The sequence below is a fragment of the Fukomys damarensis genome, unplaced genomic scaffold, assembly GCF_012274545.1.
Source record: "Fukomys damarensis isolate Sample0158 unplaced genomic scaffold, DMR_v1.0_HiC HiC_scaffold_17, whole genome shotgun sequence".
NCBI lineage: Eukaryota > Metazoa > Chordata > Mammalia > Rodentia > Bathyergidae > Fukomys > Fukomys damarensis.
Window position 1 is genome coordinate 33938374 of NW_022900929.1, and position 14144 is coordinate 33952517.

A 14144-nucleotide genomic window follows, 5' to 3' on the forward strand; every position below is an offset into this window, starting at 1 on the left:
TTTTTTTTTTTTTTTTTTCTGTGCTGGGGATCGAACTCAGGCCTTTGTGCTTGCAAGGCAGGCGGCGGAACCACTGAGCTAACTCCCCAGCCTGAGGATGCTCTTTTTTCATTTAAAGATTGAAATGTTTAAGGGAAGAAAATTTAATAAGCAGCTTTAAAAGAAAATGTAGCATATTTGTATTCCCTGTCTCTGTCAGTAGCTCCTTTTTTGATGTTTTTTACTTCTGTGAATTTGAAGTTTAGAGGCCAGATAAAGAGGTATTAGGAAACTAAGAAATATGTATTATGTTTTATTCCATGAATAGTAGTTAAAAGTTTTGATCCGGATGTCATCCTAGTTCTTTTGACATTGTATTTTTTGTTTGTTTTGAAACAGTCTTACTAGGTAGCCCAGGTTGGCCTTGAACTTGCAGTGATCCTCCTGTCTCAGCCTCCAGAGTGCTGGGAGTGGTGTATACCACCATGCCAGCCTGACATTGTATTAACTTTACTGTAAGCCATATTGTTTTAGGTTGTGTGGGCAAATTTATGTTACTAAATTTTCAGCATTTCTGTAACATACTAATGGACTTTTCCATGCCCCAGTTCCATACTGGGTGAAGGTTAAATTAAGCAACAGTGTACAGATGATTTCTCTCAGATTTAGTAGGGGGGGAACCCTTGTCATATTACCTCGAATATATGTGATCTCTAACTCATTAGTGTAAGAAACCTATGAAATGTAATTAGATATTGATTCTACGTGGATTATTTTAACTATTTATTTGCTCCATTTCCAAAAGACTTCCTTCTGGAGTTCAACTTCTTTTGGGCTATTTAACTGCCATCTGTCCTGTATGTACTGTATTACTACTGTATTAAATCAACAAATAAATGAGGTCAGGAAATCTAGTCAGGAGAGAAGGTGATTACAGTCCCAATGCTAGTGTCTTCTTTAATTCAGAAATCACTAATCAGCTGTATAAAACTTTAGAAAGCAAATTTTGGTTATAAAGATTCATCTTCGTAATGAGTTCAGAATCATAAAAAGTTAAAGAAAATAGACATCTTCATGACCCAACCCCTTTAAATCCCACTTCTGTCTTAGAGAGTCAACAGAGTACATCTTCCCCAGACCTCTTCCTGTGTATTTACAGTTGCACATAGAAGAACATTAAAAGTGTCTGAGCTGCTAATACAAATACCAGTTTTTATACCCTAATTCATTGTACTGAGAGAGGGCACTTTAGGTAGTATTTATTAATTTTTTCATATGTTAGATGCAATGCTAACAAATCCTGTATGGTTTTGGGGTCTATAAACATTTTTATGGGAAGCCAGGCCATGGTAGCTCACACCTGCAACCCTAGCACTCTGGGAATTTGAGGCAGGAGGATTATGAGTTTAAGCCCAGCCTGGGCAACTTAGTGACTTATCTAGACTCTGTTTCAACTTTAAAAATAAAGCAAAGGCTGGAGATATGCTCAATGTGAAGGCCTAGGTTCAATCACCAGTATTATCAAAAATAAATACTGGGACCGGTTTTAGCTCAGTGGTGCGGCTCCCTGCCTTGCAAGCTCAAGGTCCTGAGTTCAATCCCTGGTACCCCCGCAAAACAGCCTGTAAAGGTGAAAGGAGGAGACAGCAAATAGCAAGAAAAAAAGCTGGAAAAATATTTAAAAAATAAACATTGACTTGAAAGAGACAAATCATTACTAGTTTGTACCCTGAGGACAAAGAATCACCAGGTATTCCTTTTTCCTGTTCTCCACAGTTTGTGATTATTTCCTCTGGATTTCATGTTTAATTATGAAATTGCTGATGTTAAGACTTTCTGTTTACAGTTGTATCTTTATTTTCTGGTTGTGATTTGGTGAGGAATTGTAAAGTACCTAGTTTTTAAGCTTTGAATGCAAGCTCAAATGAGAAGTAACTGTTCCTCTTGGTATACAGTTCTGAACATCCATAACACTTATCTGTTTTTTCCTAACATTAGTTCAGATGGCTGTTCGCTAAGTAGTTCCTCCAGATAAGATGCTGTCAAAAAGATTCGACCTTTATTTATCAAGCAGCTGTTGTGTAGTTAGAGCAAGCTTAATAGAGAAAAGCTTATGCAGAGACTAAGACTGCCTTTCACCAGGAAAGGAAGTCGTATGGTAACAGGATGAAGCTAATTTGGGTCCTTTAAGCACACTGGGGAAAATTATTACCTTACTTGGTAAGAAGTGAAAGCAGCACATTTTGCTCTAATCATTTTATACACTTTTACAGGATATTTAAACTGGTTATTAATAAAAGATTTGTTAAGCAGCACCAATAAATACTTAGTTTGCTATTAACTTTTAAAAGCACATGGCTTCCCAAACACATGTATGTGGAAACATTGATACCTGTTGTGTGTAGACTAGAGGTTACATGGTTGCCTCTATATATATTGAATTTTCAGAAAATATAGTTGTCCTACCCCATTCTTTTTCTGTATAAATGTAGATTCTCTCTTGTGGAAGTTTCTTGTAAAGTTTATCTCACTTTTTAAAACTAGATTTTATTAATAAGAAAAGTTAGAGATTTCTGTTTTTTTATTAAATTGTTTTAAAATTAGCATTTATGTCACACTTATTGAACTGTGGCTATGTTCTTTTTCTCAAGGAAAGCAAAATATTTAAAAAAATCTATTTGATCTGAGTGTGGTGGTGCACACCTATAATCCCAGCATTTGGGAGGCTGAGGCGGGAAGATCTGGGTTACATAATGAGTTCAAATATAATACATAATGAGCCTGAACTACATAGCAAGACACTGTCTCAAAAAAACCAGAAAACTGTTATTTTGAGCCATAGCACATTCCTGTAATCCCAGCATTTGGAAGGCTGAGGCAGCAATCCTCTTGTCTCCTGCTGGGATTATAAGCCTGTGCCAGGCATTTTAGAAATTAGGATACAAATCAAAAAATTGTGGGGCTGGGCATTTAGCTCAGCGGTTTGGTGGCCTGCCTTGCAAGTACAAGGACCTGAGTTCGATCCCCGGTACCAGAAAAATTTCTTAGGGATCAAACTCAGGCAGGACTTTGCACTTGTGAGGCAGACGTGGTGCCAATGAGCTAAATCTCTGGCTCTAAAATCAGGAATTTAAGAATCTTTTAGGGATTATACTAACGTTCCCAGTAGAATGATGTTACTAGTACTACTGTAATATAATAGAGTTTAGCATTCTATAAGTTCTTATGTGGAAAACAGGATTTTAGGGAGTTTAAAGACAAAAACATTTTCTAATTGGAAAATTGATTGAACTTGGGCCCTTGTGCTTGTGAGGCAGTGGGACCACTGAACCAAGTCCCTGGCCCAATGTTTTTCTTCTTGATGCTTACAAAGTAAGAAAGAAACAGTATTGTATTTGTGTGTGTGTGTGTGTGTGTGTGTGTGTGTGTGTGTGTGTGTGTTTAATTTTTGTTGTACTGAGGATCAAACATAGGGTCTTAACGCTAGGCAAAGGTCCTATTATTGAGCCAAATTTGAGGTCAGCCTGGACTACATAGGGAGACCCTATCTCAAAAAAAAAAAAAAAAAAAGTACTGTTTTTGTACACTTCTTGGACATTGTTCAGATGTTTATACTTTGCCATCCTGGGCGATCCTGGTGTCTCACATTTAGTAGTTGCTTAATAAGGTGGTTTTTGGTTTTATTTTTATTTATTTTATTTAAAAAATTTTTTTTGGTTTTTTGAGACAGGGTCTCACTATGTAGTTGAGACTGACCTGGAACTCACTGTGTAGCCCAGGCTGGTCTTGAACTCACAGTGATCCTCCTGCCTCAGCCTCCTGAGTGCTGGAATTGCAGGCATGCGCCACCACGCGTGGCTATTTTATTTTGTTTTAAATCAACATTTAAGTGATCTATTACAGAAATTGTCTTCAGTAAATGAGGTGCTCAGTTTCAAATCTCTTCTGGTTTAATCGATACAAATTCTGCCCATGTTCTGATAGGTGTATGTGATAAGGTGGTGAGAGGTGCCTCACAAGTGTGTGTTTCTGTCTGGCCAAAGCATGTCTTGTTATGTTGATTTTTTTTAATAGATCAATATAGGAAATACAAAAATATAACTACTATAAATTCAAGACACACGATATGGGATGAAGCCAGTTTGGATTATTGAATGGATACTACTGCCCCGCAGCCGTGGTATTCCAATGTTTCTCATCAGTGACTGCATAGACAGCTGACCCATCATGCCAGAGAGCAGCAAGACTGTTACTCTATTATAGGCCTGGAGTAGATTCTAAGATGTTGGCCTCTTAAGACTGGCCAAGTATTAATTTCACCATTGAGTGTTGTCAAGCGAATGAAAAAAAAAATTAGTCTCTCCAGTTTAAATAAAAATCTAGTTTTGCTTCTCTCTGAACTGTAACGTTTTCTGAAACTTGAGAAAAAACATTTGCCTAACACAGCTGTTAACGTCCCACAACTGAAATGCTTGCCATTCCCTTTAAAATAAGCCCTTCTGAAGCAGAGTGTAGGTCACATGTACCATCCAGATCAAAAAAAGCTTCTGAGGACGACTCCTATCGGAATCTCCACATTCCGGGCAGAGTGCCAGCCGTTCAGATATAGCTCTCTGTTGGGATTGGCTGCGCTACCTTCTCCTTTCTCCACCCCTTAACTTTGACTGGAAGAACGCTCCAGAGCAGGAGGTTAAATCCGAGCGCTGTCGCCAGGCTCTCTGAGTGCAGCTGGCACCATGGGTGTGCTCCAGAGCAACTCGTGTTTGCTCTGAGCCCCCTGCCCTGCCTCCCCTTTCACCACGTTTCCTCTGCAAGATCTTAAGTACAGCAATTCAAGAAGATCTCTCCTCCTAAAGCTCATTAATCCGAAGTGTATTGCCTCTTGATTGCTGGAAAGGAATCTAAAGATCATTTCAGAAGTAACTTATGAACAAACCTATAAAAAGTGATGAAAGGAGCATTAAAATTGATGAGCACTAATTATCCACTGTGCCAAATCATACAGTGTCTTTCGGAGGAAACCGTAACGCATCTCGTGAGTGTGCCATGCCAGTGGGGAGAATTGAATGTCCCTCGTCTCCCTCTCTCCCTAGGGACAGTAGCCACGAGTGCCGCGTGTGCGGAGTCACCACAGTGGGTCTCTCTGCATATGCAAAACACATTTCTGGCCAGTTGCACAAAGATAATGTTGATGCTCAGGAAAGAGAAGAAGATGGAAAGGGAGAAGAAGAGGAAGAGGAATATTTTGACAAGGAACTTGTTCAGTTAATAAAACAAAGGAAAGAACAAAGTCGGTAAGTAGTTATTTTGTTTGTTTTGTTTTGTTTGTTTTTTGGTACTGGCAATCAAACTTAGGACCTTGTGCTTGCGAGGCAGGTGGCAGAACCACTGAGCTAAATCCCTGGCCCAGTAATGATTATTTAAAAGCCTTTCTGTAACAACATATTTGTACTTTTCAGTCTCTAGCATTTACACTTATCTTAGTTAAAAGTTTAGCCTCAGGTTGCAGTCTGAGTAAAGGACCATGAAATGCTTTCTTGAATTACTGTACTATTTACTCTAAAAAAAAATTTTAAAAAAAGCCCACCAAATGTCTGGCATTTTTGTCATATTGGTGACTAAGTTTACACCATTCTTATTGGTATTCATATTTCATAGTGAAAAGCTATTAGGAGTATAAGCATCATTGAATAAATTACAGTGTTTACCTGCTGTGAATTAACATGCTGCCTCTGGCAAATTTGATTTTTCTGTGTCTTTGAATCCTTGGTGACTTAACAGTGCTTGGTTTACACTAAGTGCCTTCTTTATAAATATTTATTGAATAAATTTATTTTAAATTTGATAGTGTCAAGGTCATTTGAGCAATACATTCTGTGGCTTGTGCTGAATAATTTTATACCTACATTTATGTAAGCAAGTGTTAGACATTGTGTTTTTACTGATTTTTGTATCCTAAAAAGTTTTAATTAATAAGACAATTTTTAAGAGATGAATAAAAGGGAGAGAACCATACATTAGAAGTTTTCTGAACAAATTTTTGAAGGAGACTTTCTTAGTTTTAATATCATTAGCAACATGGTTCTTGAATTCTTCAATTGCTTAGTCCTTCAAAAGATATTCTCATTACTTTCAGTACAGCTAGAGTTGATTCTTCTGTTTTAGGAAGTTGGAGTCTCTAGGAGACTAACTTCTGTTCTATTCTTACACAGCTGTGCCATTATTAGTTTGTATATATAAATGATTAAACGTTAACTAAGAGTAAGAAGCATCTTAGCAAATTAAACATTGATATCACACTGTTATTGTTCTGTGAGTCTTTTTATATGCCTCTGTGATGACTTATTTATAAAATCTTATTTCTTCTTTTTTTTTTTTTCCTTTTGGTACTGGGGATCGAACTTGGGACCTTGTGCTTGTAAAGCAGGCAGCGGCACCACTGAGCCCCCTTCATGATGTTTTTTAATTTTCTTCTTTCCCTGATGAGTTAGGCCCCCCCACACCTTGTACTGGGGATTGAACCCAGCATGGTACCGCTGACTTACATCCCTATTCCTGTTTGTAAATTTTGAGACATGGTTTTGCTAAGTTGCCCAAGCTGGCCTCAAACTTTTGACCTTCTTGCCTCAGCTTCCCAAGTAACTGGCATTACAAGTCTTGGCTCCCTCTTAGATTGTTTTTTCTAGGATGTGGGTTTAACTGAGTGCTATTACCCCCTCAGTCTAGGCAGTTCATGATAATCTTAAGACTTCTGCTTTGTGATTTATTACTCATTTCTTTCCCTACTTCTGACCACATTAGTATGGCTGAGTTTGTGATTCCTTTAGATGTTAAAAGTTGCCTACTATTTAGAAATAAAAGAAAAAAGCAGTTTGATTAATGATGATGACTACCCTCAAAGCAAACCTTGTGTGTGTAATGGCACTTGTTCCTTGGGGACTTCAGGTCTCTTGTTCAGGTATAGTTGCAATTTATAATGTAAGTAGATATTTGAAGTTTTCAAGATGCATTAAGTTTTAAATCTGTTTTGTGAAAAAGGAAGTAATCAGGCCAGGGATTTAGCTCAGTGGTGCCGCCGCCTGCCTAGCAAGCGCAAGGTCCTGAGTTTGGTCCCTGGTACAAACAAAACAAAACAAAAAAGCAAAAGGAAGGAACTGCAATTTGTGTCCAGAAGTTATTTAATAGGTATTATAAGCTTTTTCCAGCCAATTAAAGTCAATACTAAGCTTTAAGATTTTTGGTCAAGTTTAGAGAAAACAAGGTGTGGCAACTTCTTTTGGGACTTTCATTCTGTAAAGGCCTCCTGGTTAGGAGTATAAACGCAAGTCAGACTGCCAAGGTTCAAGTTTCTGCTTTTACCACTTCCTGTCTTACTCGACAGTTTATGTGATTGCTTTAATCTTGTTTCTTCATTTCAAGATATTACAAATAATATTATTTGCCTCAGAATTGTGGCAGTTAAGTGAAGTAATCTATATAAAGTACTAGCTTGCATTAAATGCCTGACATTTAGTAGATTTTTCTGTAACTGTTAACTAGTATTCCATATTTTGATCACCTGATACATTCTGATCACTGTTTTGGATAAACCGTAGACAGTTTACAAAAGAAAATGGTTTTAAACCTGTTGCAATGATGTTTGCTTAAATTTAAACTACACTTCTGTGGACTCTTATCATGAATAATTCAAATAGCATTTGAAGCTGTAGCTTTTTTTTTTTTTTTTTTTTTTTTTTTTTTTTTTTTTTTTAGTTTTTAGTTTTTAGTTTTTAGTTTTTAGTTTTTAGTTTTTAGTTTTTAGTTTTTAGTTTTTAGTTTTTAGTTTTTAGTTTTTTTTGAAACAGGGTCTCACTGTGTAGTTGAGACTGACCTGGAACTCACTATGTACACCCAGGCTGGTCTCGAACTCAAAGTGATCATCTTGCCTCAGCCTCCTGAGTGATGGGATTACAGGCATGTACCACCAATCCCGGCGAAGCTGTAGTTTTTTAATAAAAATTTCTAGTTCCCAGAGCTCCTTATAGCACCCATTATGGATACTACTTACTGGATATATGTTGTTTTACTCCTGTTTTTGACCTTATTTCCTCAGCCAGGTTCTAAGGCCATCATAGATAGGAACGATGCACAAAAGTTTTCCTTTCCAGCGCCTGCCTTGCTAGTGCAAGGGCCCAAGTTTGATCCCTGGTACCAAAAAAAAAAAAAGTTTTCTTATGCCACTGTTGTTGAGTGGGTACTTAAGTGTTTATTAAATAAAAGTAAAATATAAGAAGTTTACTATTCAAAATGATAGAGAAACTGGATTTTTCAAAAGACTTTCAGCTGGAGAAATCAATCATATATAAAAGGCAGCCAAGTGAACATTAAAATCGCATTAATTATAATTATGAAATATACTTTTCTTATTTTGAAAAAGTTGCACAATCTAAAAATAATAATAGGGACAAAATCCGAGAATATGTCAAAAAAAATGGGAACGTCCTCAGAAAGGAAAAATGGTGTAAATATGTCAGATTTGTTTTTTCCATTGTTTATTGGTGCATTTAAAGCAAACAATCCAGTTACATTTATCATTGGGATCTTGTAAATATGTCAGATTTTTAACATTCTTAGGATGATAATATATTGTTTAATTTTAATTTAGTGAATTGAGAAATATAAATTTAATCATTATCTTTAAAGATATGAAAACAATCACTGTTATAAGTAAAAGTAGATTTATCACATAATGTAAATCATAGGGAGAAAGATGGAGGGGAAGTTTGGGTTATGCCTTTACAGGAAGCATAAGAACTCTTAAATCAATAATGAAAAAATTATTTGTTTTTCTAGACAAGACAAATCTTCTAGTAGCAGCCAAGAAATAAACTCAGATGGCAGACAACCCCAGTGGAGACGAGAAGACCGAATTCCTTACAAAGATAGAGAGAATTACAGTCAGCCAGCAAGGCATCATCGTGGACCTCCACAGTGGGATTGGAAATGGGAAAAAGATGGCTTTAATAATCCTAGGAAAAATGGCTTTTCACATTCTTTGAGGAATGGTGGTGGACCAAGAGGATGTGCTGGGTGGCATAATGGGATTGCAAGGGGCTCCTCAACTTGGTTTCACAACCATAGCAATTCTGGGGGAGGTTGGCATCCAAATAATGGGATGGTGGATTGGAATTATAATGGTCCAGGAAGGAATTCCAGTTGGCATTCTGAAGGAACAGGTGGTTTTTCCAGTTGGCATATGAACAACAGTAACGGAAACTGGAAATCCAATGTACGTAATATGAATAGTTGGAATTACAATGGTCCTGGAGACAAATTTCAACCAGGCAGAAACAGAAATTCTAACTATCAGATGGAAGACATGAATATGCCATGGAACAAGAAATCTAATATGTCAAGCAAATACAATCAAGAGAGATATAATTGGCAGTGGCAAGATAATGATAAAATTGGTACAGTTGCGGCATACAGAAGTTCTTCTGAAGACTTTACCAGTGATAGATTTCCTTCAGAAGACTTACATGACTTCAATTTTGAGCAACCAGAAAGCCAGACTTCTAAACAAATAGATAGTGCAGCTACCAAAACTGGTGGGAAGAATGGCAGTGTAGCAAGGGAAAAGCTCCATCGCTGGACTCCGTACCCTTCCCAGAAGAGTCTGGATTTACAGTCGGCATTGAAAGAAGTCACTGGTAATAAGTCAGAAACGACAGATAAGCCTCTCTTTGATTTTAGCTTGATAACCGCAGGAATACCAGCACCTCTAACTGATGAAGCTAAGAATTCCCCAACACTAAAAGCACAAAAAGAAAAACCTAATGGATCTCTTAATCACAAAGCCCCTTCTGACCACCCTGCTTCCTGTGAGGTGGTGAGAGATTGTCCCATTATAGATAACCCTGAACAAGAACATAATTCAAATAAGATGCTCTCTTTGAAATCCCCACTTCCACTTCCGGCCACTAAACCCATTTCTCAAAAGCAAGACCCAAAGACTCCCTCAAAAAACACCAAAACAGATTCTTTTGCTGCAGGAAACTCAAATCCCTTGAACAAACCCACTTTAGAAGATAATCATGGTTCTTCCTCCCTGTCCAAAACGCGTACTTCATGTTCTCGTAAAGGGAGTAAGACTGCATCTGGCACTCAGAAAGATTTGGATCTTAATTTAACTAATACAATACAAAAAGCCAAAGAAATGCTACAGTGTCATGAGTCATTGAAGGATCCACCTCATAGCACTTCTAAAAGGACCAGGATCTATGCAAAAGCAAGTAGGAATGTACAGGAGTCTGAAAAAGGATCTTTGAAGATTGAATTTCAAGTACAAACATTAGAAGATGAAAGTGATGGAGAAACATCTGACACAGAAAAGCATGGAACGAAAATTGGAACCCTGGGTTCTGCAACTACAGAAATTTTACCCTGCAGCGCTCATACTCTTGGTGAGAAAGAAGAAGATGACCAGATCCTGAAAGCGTCTGGAAAACTTGCCTTTACCTCATGTAATTCTACGGTTAATGAGAAAGAATCTGAGTCACAAATGCCATCTGCAGCCAGTCCACACTCTGGCTTACTCCTGGATCTGAAGACTTCTCTAGACAGCCAGGGTGCTGACCCTGTTAAATCTCACGTATCTTATGAAGCAGAAGCCTTTGAGAGTACTAGCTTGGAAGCACAACTTCACAAAAGTGGTATCAGTCAGCCCTCCGGTTCTCTTCTGCCTGAACTAAGTAGACTTGGCTTTCCTGCCTCCCTCCAGAGAGATCTAACCCGGCACATCAGTTCAAAGAGCAAGACTGGAGCACACCTTCCTGAGCCAAACCTCAATAGTGCCCGCCGCATTCGCAATATTAGTGGTCATCGGAAGAGTGAAACAGAGAAGGAGTCTGGTCTCAAGCCAACCCTGCGACAGATTCTGAATGCATCTCGGAGAAATGTTAACTGGGAACAGGTCATTCAGCAAGTAACCAGGAAAAAGCAAGAGCTGGGCAAAGGCTTACCCAGGTGTGTGCCTCTTTTCAGTATCTGTCTTTCTTGCATTCTTTCAAAGTTACCCTTTGACCTCGGTGAGAATTCTGCTTGTTTCATTTAGTTAAATGTTTGCTAAAAATACCCTCTGTAGGTTTCTGATTTAATTGCCTATCAAAGGCTGAGTAGTACTGTAAGACCAAATAGAATCCAGACTTTTCTAGCAGTGAATGCAGTTAAAATAGAAATATATTTCCTTCTGAGAAACTAGAGGGGTACAGGGGAAAAAATATCATCACTCTAAAGAAGCTAAAAGTAACAGCATGAAACTGTATGTCCAGAAATCTGTGTGTTTTGCTAGATCTTAATGTTAGGATATAACTGTTTTAATGTTTTAGGTATAACTGTTCTTGTTACCTTTTGCTTAGAACCTGTGGATCGTTACCTTTCTCTATGTATTCTGGGCATTTTACTTAGGATCACAAAGTACTTTCTCTCTTAAAGACTTGTAGTATTTTGGCTGTTCATTTGAAGTTAAGTACTAAACTTTTTGAATGGTAAAGCAATGTGCAACAAAGGTTTACTACTTAAAGATTCTAATTCTACAGTATTACACAGTTATCCATGCTTGGGGCCATTTTTGTTCTCATTGAAATAATGGATTCATTTTGTTTCCTTTTTAAAAATTTTCCAGACCTCGTGAGTAGTACTTGAGATTAATTACTCAGCCTTAGCACAGTCCCTGGCATTTGTAAATATTAGTTTTGTCTGTTTTGGTTTGTTCACTTTAAAGATTGATGTATTTGTTGTAGCTTCATTTGAAATAAAACTCAATTTTTACTCCTTTGCATGTATTCTCTTAGCTGTAATCTAGTCTCTAATTTAGCACTTGTGACATTTAAATATTTATAATATATTTACTTTATGCCTGGATCAATTGCTTATCAAACTCTCAACCACTTTAAAGGCAAAAATCTCATTCACTTTTTTGTTTATTTGTTTTAAATTGAGTTTATTGGTACATTTTAGGTATACAGTGCAGTTACATTCATTATTGGGATCTTGTACCTTTACATGACAGGTCTTGGTTCTCATTTTTTTCCCTTTTCCCTGCCCTCCCTTCACCCCCGCCATTTGTAAACACTTTATTTCCATCTTTTCATTTTCTCACACTTTTTTCTTTTCCCTTATTACCTTTCCCCTACCCTTCCCACTTTCCCTACACCTTTAGCCCTTTTCTTCCCATTTCACAATGTCATTTATCTCATTAGGATTTTATGTTTGTTTGTTTTTGAAACAGGGTCTCACTATATAGTTGAGACTGACTTGGAACTCAGTATGTAGTAGCCCAAGCTGGTCTTGAACTCACAGCAATCCTCCTACCTTAGCCTCCTGAGTGTTGGGATTGCAGGCGTGCACCACCACGCCCAGCTTCTCATTTGTTTTTGTGCTCAGCAGAGCCTAACATATTCAGTAGGGCCCCTCCCCCTGACCATGTCTGATTTGGTTTTGTCTTTGCATTTTTTTAAGGTTTGGCATAGAAATGGTACCTCTGGTTCAGAATGAACAAGAAGTCTTAGATTTAGATGGGGAGCCTGACCTGTCCAGTCTTGAAGGGTTCCAGTGGGAAGCTGTTTCCATTTCCTCATCCCCTGGGTTGGCCAGAAAGCGAAGCCTTTCTGAGAGCAGTGTGATCACCGACAGGGCTCCTGTATACAGCTTCTTCAGTGAGGAAGGGACTGGCAAAGAAAATGAGCCCCAGCAGATTGTTTCACCTAGTAACTCACTGAGTGTTGCACAGAGTCAGAAAGCAACCCTGTGCCTTAAACAGGAAGCAACACCTCTGCCTGCCTCCCTCAGAACATGTGAAAGGGCTGAAAACTTCGCTATCCGAAGGCGACATAGTACACAATTGCCATCTGACCATATGATACCTTCGATGCATTCTGCAAAAGATATGAACAGCCAGGAATGCTCTATATCACCACCCAAGACTCAAAATGCCCTGGAGAGCACTGGAGAAGGGAGCTGTCCGTCATCAAATGCGTCCTCAGTCCTTGCAATCTCCAGCTTGGCAGATGCAGCTACAGATAGTAGCTGTACCTCTGGTGCTGAACAGAATGATGGCCAGTGTATTAGAAAGAAGCGAAGAGCCACTGGAGTGAGTATGATTTTTCCGTGCTTTTTATGGAACATCTTATGTGATGACTTGTTTATGAGGAAGGCTTGACTGTTAGATTTTTCTGGCTACTTGGGGTTATGGTTCTCTCTACCTTGGAATAGAGTTGTGAGGCTCTTAACTTTCATCTTACTGATTTCTTTCACTGAGTAGTTCTGCTAAATTAGATGTAATGTAATATGAATATACAGTACCAGGAAAATATGAAGTCATGTCTAAAACTAGTCTCCCACCCAATGATTGTATCACTTGACCAAGGATAAGTAATATCTTCAGCTGTAATTTAATCTGTTTTCATAAATGCAGTCTGTACTGCTTCTGAGTTAAAGTGTTCTATTGTTGGATTGTCTACTTGTTGCATTCAGGACTGTGAGATTTAAAGTTAAAAGTGCTTTGATACTTTTAGAGTACAAATATATATAGAGAGAGGTATAGAAAAATTTTTAATCTTTTTTTTCCCCCAGTATTGAGGATTGAACTAGGGCCTGTTACATGCTAGGAAAGCACTGAGCTACACCCCCAGCCATTTTTATTTAATTTGTTGCTTTTGTTTTGTTTCACTTTGTGGTACCAGGGATTGAACTCAGGAACTCTCACTTGCCAGGCAGGTACACATGCCACTGAGCTAAATCCCTGGCCCCATTTTTATTTTATTTGGAGATAGGGGCCCTTTTGCAGTCCTCTTACCTCAGTCTCCCAAGTACCAGGAGCTGGGATTACAAGGCTTTCACCAACCACTCCCAACTTCATTTTGTCTCATTCATCATTTCATTCATTCAGTGGTCCTAGGGATTGAAACCAAGGAGTGCTGACTGATAGCCCCATCCCTTTTTATTTTATTTCGAGATAGGGTCTTGCTAAGTTGTCCAAGCAGGGCTTTAACTTGTGATCCTAAACTTCAGCCTCTCAAGTCGCTGAGATTATAGGTGTATGCCACCATTCCTGGCCATGTCTGCTTGCTTGCTTGCCTTTGTAATTCTCTTTTGTCCTTTAGTTATCCAGCCTGGTCCTAACAGGG

At 38.2% G+C, this 14144-nt stretch overlaps 1 protein-coding gene across 1 annotated transcript in view; it reads left to right on the forward strand.

Annotated features, from left to right (window-relative positions):
* Nucleotides 1–14144, forward strand: part of Znf106 (zinc finger protein 106) — a 72456-nt gene that overhangs the window by 29665 nt on the left and 28647 nt on the right. Inside the window, exons 4-6 of the mRNA XM_010624782.3 lie at nucleotides 5073–5273; nucleotides 8812–10983; nucleotides 12478–13108. Of these exons, the coding sequence (XP_010623084.1) occupies nucleotides 5073–5273; nucleotides 8812–10983; nucleotides 12478–13108 (3004 nt within the window). The remainder of the gene's footprint in view (nucleotides 1–5072; nucleotides 5274–8811; nucleotides 10984–12477; nucleotides 13109–14144) is intronic.